At 36.0% G+C, this 12,107-nt stretch overlaps 1 protein-coding gene across 1 annotated transcript in view; it reads left to right on the top strand.

Moving 5' to 3' along the window:
- RAP1B (RAP1B, member of RAS oncogene family) overlaps nucleotides 1-12,107 on the top strand; it is a 56,130-nt gene that overhangs the window by 33,316 nt on the left and 10,707 nt on the right. The window contains exons 2-5 of the mRNA XM_036760181.1: nucleotides 1,221-1,307; nucleotides 2,829-2,897; nucleotides 5,315-5,371; nucleotides 6,875-7,015. Of these exons, the coding sequence (XP_036616076.1) occupies nucleotides 1,251-1,307; nucleotides 2,829-2,897; nucleotides 5,315-5,371; nucleotides 6,875-7,015 (324 nt within the window). The 5' untranslated portion in view covers nucleotides 1,221-1,250. The remainder of the gene's footprint in view (nucleotides 1-1,220; nucleotides 1,308-2,828; nucleotides 2,898-5,314; nucleotides 5,372-6,874; nucleotides 7,016-12,107) is intronic.

The raw sequence follows: 12,107 nt of genomic DNA, 5'->3' as shown, positions 1-12,107 counted from the left end.
GGACTATAACCCTGGACTGGACTCTTAACTCCTGAGCCAGTATTCACTTAAGCCAGATGTGGCCTAAATCCTTAAATATCTTTAGGTACACCTCCCACACAAAATCACCTACCTTTTTTTTCCAATGAAACAAACTTTATTAATATGGCAGATTTGTTTCAAATTGCTTTTTTAATGCTGTATGCAAAAATTATCATCATTGCCATGAAAATTAAAATGATTATTATCTATATTCTATTTCTCAACATTAATTTTGGCAAGTACAAAAGAATAAATTTATCTCCTCCACTATCACCCTACTTCAAAAAAAGAATAAAGAGCCTCCAACTTCTTTCTTAATGGAAGTAACTCAAGACAAGTTATAATCATTTTGGATTTAAGAGCTCTGTGTTTGCTGTTTAACAGCAGATCACACGAAATCTAATCAGTTTAAATGACATTGGCAAGATCATTTTTCCAGATATTTTAAATAAACAAAACCCAAACTTTTTTTAAAACCATGCCTGATACTAAAAGATTTGCTTCCGTCATGTATGCTTGCTTACAAAATTGTTCAGTGTAAAAAAGCCTTATTAAATAAGAGAAACATTGGTGCTACTTGCAGTTGTTAACATGATAGAAATGATATTTGGAGGAGAATATGCAAAACAATTGTAAATGGTTCTGCAAGTCTGAAAACCTTTGTGATGAATTAATGGAATAACCAAAATCTTTATTTTCCAATAAATAAAGCTACAGATATATACTTACTTGATTATAGACATAATACTGTACATGTTCCATACATGTAATGCATATCTCATGGGTAATCAGCTTTTTCATCCTTGTCTATCAAAACCAGCACGTCATTGTAAGGAGGACTTGGTATCGAGACTTTGCTAACATATAAGTCAAGAAGATTGTTGGGTACTTGTGGGGGTTGCGATGTTTGTTTAAAACCTGAGAGCTATATGACAAGACCATAATTGGATCAATCCCTAGAATCGTTTTTGGCCGTAGTGGGTTCTTTCTCTCAGCTGATGTTTCACAAGGGCCCAAAGTTTATTACCTTTATTGTCACAGTAAAGAGATGTTTTTTTCAAATTCTAAGGTCATGGTGTAGCCGAAGTTCATGTCCTTCGTCTTCAGTAAAGAAACTAATTAAAATTATTACAAAAGACATGTGAATAGCAAGTTACTGTTTGTATATGATTTTAAACAGTGGATTTTTTGGATTTCAGATACTGAAGTGTTTACTACAACCTTCCACCATGCGTGAATACAAGCTAGTTGTTCTTGGCTCAGGAGGTGTTGGAAAGTCTGCCCTGGTGAGTAGTAGTGTTTGTGTTGGAACAGATTGATTTTGAAACACTGTCTTTAAAAGTTTAGGATTAGAATATTGTCTTTTTGTGTTTGCTTTTGCTTAATGTTATATTTTGAAGTTTCTAATTGTTTGCCATTCAGTTTGTCAGATCAAGTTTTTGGCTAATACCAGAAGATGAATAGTAGTCAACGTTTCTCTGAATTCTTTTTCTGTTAAAAGCAAATTTTGATTATATGTGAATATATGATCTTTGTATCATCTGAAGTCTTCAATATCTCCATAACTGAGCTTCAAGTTGCTGACAGTAGGGTTAAGGAAGTTTGGAGTTGAAGTATGTTTTTCCTTATCATTCGTGAATAATTTTTAAAATATTTGCATATGTTCCACATTATTTTTATCCTCGTGCTTTTGTTACACTCAAAAGCAAGCTTGTATCAAGATAACGTGGACTTTGGAAAACCAAGGGGCCCAAAAATAAATGCCTGGATATTTAATTTTCTCATTAGTCATGGGAAGTGGAGGGATAGTTTCTGGTCGTAAATTTACTTAAACTTTTAAATTTAAATAATTAAAATTTTAATTAAACAAGAGGGAAAAGAATAAGATCCTTGACCATTTAATGTTATACTTGAACCTTCACCCTTAGAACCATGCAAATTGTTCTAATGTTCCCAATAGTAGAGAAAAATCATATTGTTAGTGTGTACGTTATAGGGCTATTTTGGTTTTTTTGTATATAACTATTGAAAGTCTACAAATGAATTCATCTTGTAAAAAAAGTTAGATATATAACATTCTTTTTACTTAAATAAAACAGATTCTAATGCAAATTGCCATAGGGTCATAGATTTAGAACCCCCTCATCATACAGATAATGGAAACTGGGGTTCAGAAAGTTTGTAACTTTCCCATGGCCACTTAGTGGTTGAGTGACAGAGCTGAGATTCAAACCCAGGTCTTCTTAAGTCTAAATTCAGTGTTCCGTATTGTATCACACTGCCTGTCCAAATCTGTTTCCTGACTTTGCAGTTAAGTACTACATAGTATCTATGTGTTAACTGAGGAAAAAAAGGTTTAAGTGAAGGTGATTTTACTCCTGGAAGTCACTTTTCTCTTACCTCTGAGCTTACCCGTTTTCTTTCCCCCTCCCCCCCCCCCCAAAAAAAAACTTGGCTTTGGAAAGCTGATTTCCAGACTCTGTGAAAAGAGCATTGGCTTTTAGGGTTACAAGAACCTTAGTTTGAATCCCACCTCTGTCACTTACTATTTCTACCCAAATGCATTTCTCTAGATTTTTTTATTATTTCATAGATGCTAATGCATTACTCATATCTCTATTGCTTCATGACAAGATCATCTTCTTTTTTATCATACACATCATAGAGTATAACTTTTATAACCCTCCTCTTCCCTGCCCTCTAGTAGAATGCTCCTTTAGGACAGGCACTATCCATTTTTGTTACAGCATCCTGTTTCTTACACACACATTGCACCCAGCTAATTAATTGAATTGCTTGTTTTACAGACTGTACAGTTTGTTCAAGGAATATTTGTTGAAAAATATGATCCTACAATAGAAGATTCATATAGAAAGGTAGGAAGAAGTTACTGCTTTTGACGATTAAAAGGCCTAAACAAAATTTTTCAGAATAATTTTGCTTTATACCTCAAAGTTAGTACTTGATTCTAGTTTTATGTTTGTTTAATGTTTACAAAATAGACATGATGACTAGGCAAAGTTGATTATATGAACAAATAACAAGAAAAAGGAAGCATGGACACATCGGGCATTTATAAAAATAAGATTTACTATTTTTTTTTAAGAAGAAAGTGTGAAATGGAGGTTCATGGTTTCATTTAGAAGCATCTTTGTGTTATGTGTATGGAAATAACTGTATGTTTAGAATTTTTTTTTTTAGAGGGGGGAAGGCAGGGCAATTGGGGTTGAGTGACTTGCCCAAGGTCACACAGCTAGTAAGTGTGCCAAGTGTCTGAGGCTGGATTTGAACTCAGGTCCTCCTGACTCCAGGACCGGTGCTCCACTCACTGCACCACCTAGCTGCCCCTGTTTAGAATTTTTTTAATGTGGTTTTTGGTTTTGCTTTTAAATGGAGGTGAGATACTCCCATGTTATTGTTTCTACAAACACTAAGATATGATGGACTAGGAAGAATGTTTAGATATTTTTAAACAGTGGTGGTGAGAGACAGTCAATTCTCAACACACTTGGCTATTATGTAGTGTGGCTAGCCTCTCTGAGCAAGGTGAGGAAATTATGCATCAGTGTTTTCAGGCCCCTTCACCTCTGCCTTTGTAGAGTCTCTAGCTTTTCTTTCACAACTGAACTCGAGTACCACCTTTGTACATTGCCTACCCTGCTCTATTTCAGTTGATTGCGTCCCCTTCCCCTGCCCCCTAGAAAATTATTTTGAATTTCTTTAAATGCATAATGTTGTCTGGTGTCCTTTTCACATTTATGTACATTACCAGTAGAATGTAAGCTCCTTGAGGGTAGGAATGGTTCCATTTTGGCTAGGGTTTCAACTGCTAGGTGATCCAAGTCACAGATCTTCACCAATTGTAAACATTCTGAGTTGTCAATACAGTATGAAGAAAACAGCATCACCATCCAGTGTTCAGGAGTAGTTCAGTACCCGATTTAGCTATTTTATACAGCACCTGACACAGAGGTGCTTAATGAATGTTTGAAGGAATAAATAAGGAAATGCTTTGTTTTGTTATAGGACCCAAGGATACTTCTTAAGGAGAAAGGGGAGAAGTGGTAGCAATAGGAGTCATTGGGTAGCTGTTGTTCGCTGGCTGCCTCCTTTTCTACCAAAGATCTGTCTTTGGGCTGAGAAGGAAATGCTTAAGTATCTTGCAAAGAAAGGAAACTCTCTGTACAGTGTCTCATTAAGAACAAAAAGAGTTGGAGTGTTATGAACTAAGCTCATAGATTTAGAGCTGGAAAAGGGATGTCAGGCATCTATTCCAACTCTCCCTCCCTTTACGAATGGGGAAACTAAAGCCCAGGGAAGTTCAGTGGTGTTCCTCAGATTTCTCTTGTACAAAGTTTTATTATCGATTTTAAAATCACACAGAAAAATAAAAGAACATGTAGGGACAGTGTCATGAAGAGAATTAGATCTGGGGTGGTGAACTATAGGTAAAAACTCTGCTTTAGTAATAGTGACATTTTAAAAATTTTACATTTTTTTTTTACAATTCTAGTATTTAGGGAGGTTTTCCCTTCAAAGCATCAATACTACTCCATCAAAAACACTAATAATGGTTAACCTGACTTGAATAATAGATCTTTAAATACTGTGTTCTGCGTAAATTAAAATGGCAAATAATAAGCAACATAAAATAACTAAATGGGGTGTAATTCCTGCTGAAAGTGGATTGTGCTATTTGTTGTCTTCATGCTGTAATTAGAATTAGTGACGATCCGAAACTTGGACCACCTAGCAACTGTCTTCTTATGCCTCCCTCCCTCTTGTTTTTAACTATTGTTTAATTATAAGTTTATAGACAGAGTTTTCACATGCTCACTCTAGGTAAAGAGAGGACATAATATGAAAAGGGACAAAATACTGTGTTTAATGATATTTTCCTTCTTCCTCTTCCCAGCCCCTAAGAAAATTGCCCTAAATATGCTTCCTAAGTATTCTAAATACAATGAGTAAATAAGATTTTTAACATACTTTTAAAATTTAGCTAGTATTTCTGCTATTAGTTAACTTACTGATTATATAGAATATAGCAACACCTCTCCCCCATCACTTTTAATGTCTTTTGTAGATGCTTACGGGTATAGATTGTTTACACTGATAGAATAGTAGAAGTTCTTTGAGGACACAGGGACTGTTGGATTTGTTGTGTTTATGCACATGGTAAATGCTTAATACATATTTGTTGAGTGACCTTTTTTTAAAAGTTTTATTACCATATGTATGGAAATAGTTTTCCTAAAACTGGGCTTTGTTTTTGCTTTTTTTCTTTTAACAGCAAGTTGAAGTAGATGCTCAACAATGCATGCTCGAGATCTTGGACACTGCAGGAACGGTATGGGGTGGTTTTGGTTTTTGTTTTTCAATTTTGCCTACATTCCAAAGAAACTCGTTTTGTCGTTATTTGAATGATGCTTTTGTGCAGACCTGTGACTTCATCATATTAAGAACTCCTTGTGAAGAAATCCCCTTGATCAACTAGACCAGACTAGGCTGTTCTTACCATTGTTTATATTGCCATTGGTCAGTTATTAAAATAGACTTCTTAAATCACTCGTGGCACTGATGTTTTTTGAAGTTTTATTATTCCTCAGTTTTTCTTCCTACATGTCTTTCAGAGGCAGCATGCAGCAGTACAATGTGCATGTCAGAATTAAGTTCAAATTCTGCCTCTTACGTTGGCTGAGGTATTTTTTTGTCATGGGCCTGTTCACTAGTCAGGTCAAACCTCTGGACCCATTGTCAGAACAGTGTATTTAAAAAGCATAAAGTACTTAAGATTATAAAGGAAATGTATTGTATTAAAATAAATCTTATCAAAAAAGCTGTTTCACTGATCCCCTTTGTGCCTCAGACTCTATGGCCCAGGGTTTATCATCTCTAATTCATGGATGGTGTTTTGGTCAGCTTTGGAAACAAAAGTTTTCTAACCTGAGATTTCCCCAAGTAGAAAATAATCACAGGTGTTTTGCTTCTTCATATGTATTTTCCTCATAGCATTTTGTAGTAATGGAGGAACAAAACAAAAAATTTATTTTTAAACAAGTCAAATTCTTTATATTTTTATTAATAAGATTACATGTTACTAAAAGGGAAAATACCTAGAAGGTAAGACTCATTGGATTTTGGGGTCCAAAAGACCTAGGTTTGAATGACAATTCTGCTAAGGAACTCCAAGGTAGCTGTATGCCCTAAAACTATGATCCTGTTGAGAAGAGAAGTCTTGAGTGACTGATTTTATCCTTATTGTTAAAAGTGAAAATGTAATAGAGTTAGAAGTTTGCTAGCATGGTTGGAGGTGTTAGGGCGGGAACAGTAATGGATCTCTGGTATCCGTGGTCTGGGTTATCTGTCACGTAGAGAAATAATACTCATACCACTTACCTCACTGTGGCTTGACAATCAAAGTACTTAAATTAATAGTTTCCTAATAAATACTTCATTGATTGAAAATTTTAGTTTCTTTCATATCAATTTGTCGTCCTCTCTAGGTGAAATGGTAAATGGTCTTTGGGGGATGACTTGGTGTCTAACCTAGTAGCTGTCAGGTATTTAAATAGCATTGTCAAGTTGCTTTACTCCTAATGACATTGTTATAGTTAAATTTAAAATAAGTGCTTTTGGAGATAAAGATATTTGCTTCACATTCAAGTATCTTCCTGTTACATGCTTAATTTCAATTGTGTTGTGTGATTTACATATAAAATACTATTTTAAAGAAATATTGTGCGGTATAATAGTATTTTGGTGATTTGTGCAGTTTTATTGATAACTCTAGAGCAGTAAGATCAGTTGTCAAGACAGTATCATATTTTACTGCTTTTTCCCTCCACCATAGGAACAATTTACAGCAATGAGAGATTTGTACATGAAAAATGGACAAGGCTTTGCATTAGTGTACTCCATCACAGCACAGTCCACATTTAATGATTTACAAGATCTTCGAGAACAGATACTTCGAGTTAAAGACACTGATGATGTAAGATGGCTTCCAAATGTATTAGTTTTATTTTAAAATCTGATATAAATTATTTTTAAAATGTGGGGTCTTGTAAAGTATGACCACTTTTTTGTTTATTTGCAAAGGGTGTTAGCATTGGCTTTTTGTTACTGCTATTTCTTAGGACCAAGATAATGCCCAAGATGTATTCCTGCCAGAATAAAGGATTTTATAGCAGATTTCTTAGCAAAACGCAGCAGAATAATGAGCCTTATTCTCTCAATTTAAATGCAAATTTCAAAGAATTTTTAATACTACACAAGTCCTTTTTATAATCCTGAAGTTATAATTCAATGTTTTAAAATAAAATTAGCTTTCTAACCTTTTTAATAATGACTATATAAGAAATTACAAAAGTTTTCACTTTGAGGCTTAAATTACAAGTAAACAGTTTTTCTCCTATAAAGTTGATATAATGTAGTAATCTTAGGCAAGACAGGAAGAGAGAGGAATAAATCCTGATGTCACACCCTTCTGTAACAAACTTAAAAATACTAATGGGCTCCACCATCACTGTGGAGCCTTGCACTCACTCCTTTTCCATGATAAACATTTTGTTCAATTTAACAAGAGTCAGAAATCATCAGGTATAGTCGGCGTAGCCCTAGGCTTGAAGTGAAGAGGACCTGAGGCCAGACTTTGCCGCCTCCTCTTAGTTGTGTAACCCTGGGCATGTCCCCTAAGCTCTCTTGGTCTTGCTTCCTCGCATGTAAATAGCAGCTGCCTTACAGTTGGGAGAGTCAGATGAAGATAACATCCATAAAGGATTTTTAAAACATTCAAGTACTATGTAAATGCTAACTGTTGCATTTCTTATCTATAAAATGGGGTGTTTGATTCAGTGGCTTCAAAGGTCTCTTCCAGCTTTAAATATATAATCTATGATTCTGTTTTTTGGATTTATTTCAAGTTTATATTTGTTTCCAACATTGACATTTCATAATCTGAAAACTACCTGAAATTAAGTTTGCCATAGGATAGTTTTGTTTTCTTAAAACCCAAATCAGTTTTAACTTCCCTTATGGGAGTACTTTCACTCTTTTCTTCTTAGCTTTGGTGTCATCTTTGTGAAATCTATTATTAGGAGTATTAAAAGGAGAGAAGACTTTAAAGGCAGTATGAGCCAAAACTTAAGGGTTAAATTGTTTCAATTAAGGTAAATGCTATAGACTTAACAGTATTTGTTTTGTTTAGATTGTCAAGACAGGGATTGAATTAACTCAAAGTATGGGAAATAATCCTGAGATTAACTCCTAGAACGTATTTACTTAGTTTTACTTGCAGTCAAGTCAAGGTTTAGTGGGCCAAAATTTTCTGTTCTTTGCATAATGGCGGTGCATGAAGAGCATTAGACTTGCACAAGACTTGGGTCTGATTCCCAGGTCTGCAGGATCAAAGACAGATCCTCTAAACTGTTAAACTTTGGTTTCCTCAACTTGCAAAATAAGAGCGGTGGGCCTGGAGTCAGGAAGATGCCTCTGTGTAACCCTGGGCAGATCACTTAACCCTGTTTGCCTCAGTTTCCTCATCTGTAAAGTGAGCTGGAGAAGGAAATGGTAAATCACTTTAGCATCTTTGCCGAGAAAACTCCAAATGTGGTCACAAAAAATCAGGCATGTCTGAAACGACTGAACGACGACAAAATAATTCATGAGATTATTGTGGAGATTGAGTGTGAGGAAACATTTTGTAAACCTTAAAAAGCACTGTATATAAATTGCTATTATTCATTTCATATTAACTTTGATTTAGTTTTAATATGTTTCCCTGAAACGATTCAGGAATTGTTTTCCGCTTTTTAAACCATCTAGCTAATTTTTGGTTAATTCATTTTTCTATATAAATGAATTATTGGATACTAAAGTTAAATATAAGAACAGGTTTTATTTCTCCAGAAAATTCATTTGCTATCAAATTATCACACAAATTTTTTTTTGTTTTTCATATTTCTTTACCTTAAGCTCTAGTTAATGACCTCATAGGCAAAAACAAATTTAACACAAACTTTGTGTATTTTTGCTGAAAATTTACCTGGTGCAAAGGCTTGTGTGGTTATTTATGTTGGCTCTGCTATTATCATGAACATTTATTTGGTGCTGTCACCTCTTGAAATTGCAAGATTCTGTTAAAAAAGTTGGGAATCTCTTCCGTATGTACTTAAGTGTTTTGTTTTTGTCTCTTGTAAGATGGTGCTGAACCTTTTAAATTATTTATCTGGAAAGGTCTATAACTAAAGCATTAGGGAACATGGAGCATAAGGGCTAGTTGAAATAAGACATTTAAATAAAATATCCCCAGCCCTAATAAAGTTTAAAGTATAGTATTAGCTCATGACATGTACAAGACTAAAGACAATTATTGCATGAAAGAAACGAGAGATGTAATCTGAGCTGAGTTGGGTGGGGGTACAGGGTATAATTACAAGTGGAGCGATTGCTTCCTGGAAAAAACAGCATTGGGTCGGTGTTCATAGGAATTTGTCATGCTAGAGCCTAGGAATATCTAAGTGGAACAACAAGAGTTGGGCTTGGCATAGACAATATTTATTCTTATGAGATAAGGCTGGGAATTGTCTAAAATGCCATACTGAATTAGAAATGTATTCTCTTTACAGTAGGGCCTTTGAGGGGGGACTGTGACCAGATATATGAATAATAATTATCGGCATTGGAGGACAGGAGTAGGGGGAAACAGAAGGTATGTTAGAAGGCTGTTGAAATAGTCTGTGCGAATGGGTAGCCATTGGTGCTATCAAAGCAGTAGATATAATAGATGTGAGATGTTGGGGTATAATTGAAAGGATTTGGTGACTTTTATAGGAGAGGGGAGAAGAGGGAAGAATTCACAGTAAGGTTTCAAACATGGGACACTGGTGCAAGATGTTAATAGTAAAAAGGAAATGAATCTATAGAAAAAAAGGTTTCTGTGGAAAGAAGGGAACAAGTATTTATTAAATGCTTAAACAGTTCATTAGTATGCTTAATAAGGCACTGGAAATATAAACGTAAGCATGGAAGGACAGTCCCTGCTCTCAAGGAGGCTTACGTCATCATGGGGGGAGACAACACAAACAGGAGCTAGAGAAGCTGTGTTGGGGAGATATCCCGCACTGGGGCATGTCTTTGAAGTCGAGCTAGCCTGGGCCTTTCCATGAATAGAATCCAGAAGTAACTCAGCAATGGGAGAAAAGGGCTGGTCTTAGGAGAGTTTCAGGGTGACCTGGCCACAGAACTATTAGGCAAGGAGTCCTCAGGCACTGAGGGAAGTTCCATGGTTAGTCAGCAGTAGAGGAGGCATAATTTTGGAGTCCAAAAAGTGAGAGGGAGTTAGGAGGAGAATGAAAGGAGATAATATGAAGGAAATATTCAGCATGAACAGGCCATATGTGTGTTAAGATGTTCTAGGGGAAGGAGGTACTAGGAACTAAAGGAACTTCCAGGATGAGCTGGCAGTAGAGAAAGATATAGTTTGGTGTTTTTTTTTTGTTTTGTTTTTTGGAGGGAGGAAGGCAGGGCAATTGGGGTTAAGTGACTTACCCAAGGTCACACAGCTAGTTAAGTGTGTCAAGTGTCTGAGGTCAAATTTGAACTCAGGTCTTCCTGACTCCAGAGCCGGTGCTCTACTCAGGGCGCCACCTAGCTGCCCCAAAATACAGTTTTGGCAAGTTGAACATGAGAATTCAACGGGAAATTCAGTTAGAGGAGTCCTATAGGAATTTGGTGGTACAGGTTTGTCAAGCAATTGAAGCTAGAAATATTTGAGTCATTTAGCTAAAGGTATTGGTTAAAGCTGTGGAAATAAAAATGAAGTTGTATGCTTTGTAACATTCATATTAAGGGGTTTGGAAAGAAGATGAAGAGATAGAATTAAAGAGATAACAAAACAAGGGATGGGGTATCTTTGAAACTAAGGCAGCCGGAGATGTTTATTCAGTGGGGATAACAGAATTTTGAGATTATTAGGTCTGTAGCAACCCTTTGAGAAAGCAATTGAAGAAGAATAAAAAAGACAAAGCCAAATTGCAAAGGTTTGAAGACACTGGGAAAAGCAGCTTTTTCAAGAAGTTTGGCTGTGAGAGGACACAGTTGAAAGTAGGTAAGTGGAGTAAATAGTCAAGAGATGGAAATGGAGCTAGAAGAGAGGAAGAGATTTAGAATGCATGAGAGAAAATGGCTCTAGTAACTTGTTCTAGTGGAGTTGAGAAGAGATAGAATCAAGGTTGCAAGTAGATGAGGCTTAGTGAGTAGTAGGATTTCTTTTTATTTAGTATTTTTAGTTTTCAGCATTGATATTCACAAGAGTTTGAATTACAAATTTTCTCCCCATTTCTACCTTCCCCCCCCCCCGAATCCAAGATGGCGTATATTCTGATTGCCACGTTCCCCAGTTAGCCCTCCCTTCTGTCACCCCACTCCCCCCATCCCCTTTTCCCTTACTTTGTTTATTGTTTATGTTATTCAGTTTTCTCCCTTGACCCTGTTCTTTTTCAAAAGCGTTGGCTTTTGATTACCTCCTACCCCTATCTGCCCTCCCTTCTATTGTCGTCACCCCCCCCCCCCCAATCTCCTTCCTCCTTTCCTGTGGGGTAAGATACCCAATTGAGTGTGTATGTTATTCCCTCCTCAGGTCAAATCCGATGAGACTAAGATTCACTCATTCCCCCTCACCCGCCCCCCTCTTCCCTTCCTACAGAACTGCTTTTTCTTGCCACTTTTATGTGAGCTAATTTACCCCATTCTATCTCTCCCTTTCTCCCTCTCTCAATGCATTCCTCTCTCATCCCTCAATTTGATTTTATTTTTTTTAGATATCATCCCTTCATATTCAACTCACCCCATGCCCTCTGTCTCTCTCTCTGTATGTATGTATGTATGTATGTATGTATGTGTGTGTGTGTATTCCTTCAGGTACCCTAATAGTAGGGTCTCATGAATTATACACATTATCTTTCCATGTAGGAATGTAAGCAAAACACTTCAACTTTAGTAAGTCCCTTATGATTTCTCTTTCTTGTTTACCTTTTTTCATGCTTCTCTTGATTCTAGTGTTTGAAAGTCAAATTTTCTATTCA

The sequence above is a fragment of the Trichosurus vulpecula genome, chromosome 5 (assembly GCF_011100635.1).
Source record: "Trichosurus vulpecula isolate mTriVul1 chromosome 5, mTriVul1.pri, whole genome shotgun sequence".
Classification (NCBI taxonomy): domain Eukaryota; kingdom Metazoa; phylum Chordata; class Mammalia; order Diprotodontia; family Phalangeridae; genus Trichosurus; species Trichosurus vulpecula.
Note: the sequence above shows the minus strand (reverse complement) of the source record. Positions and strands in the feature narration are given on the sequence as shown.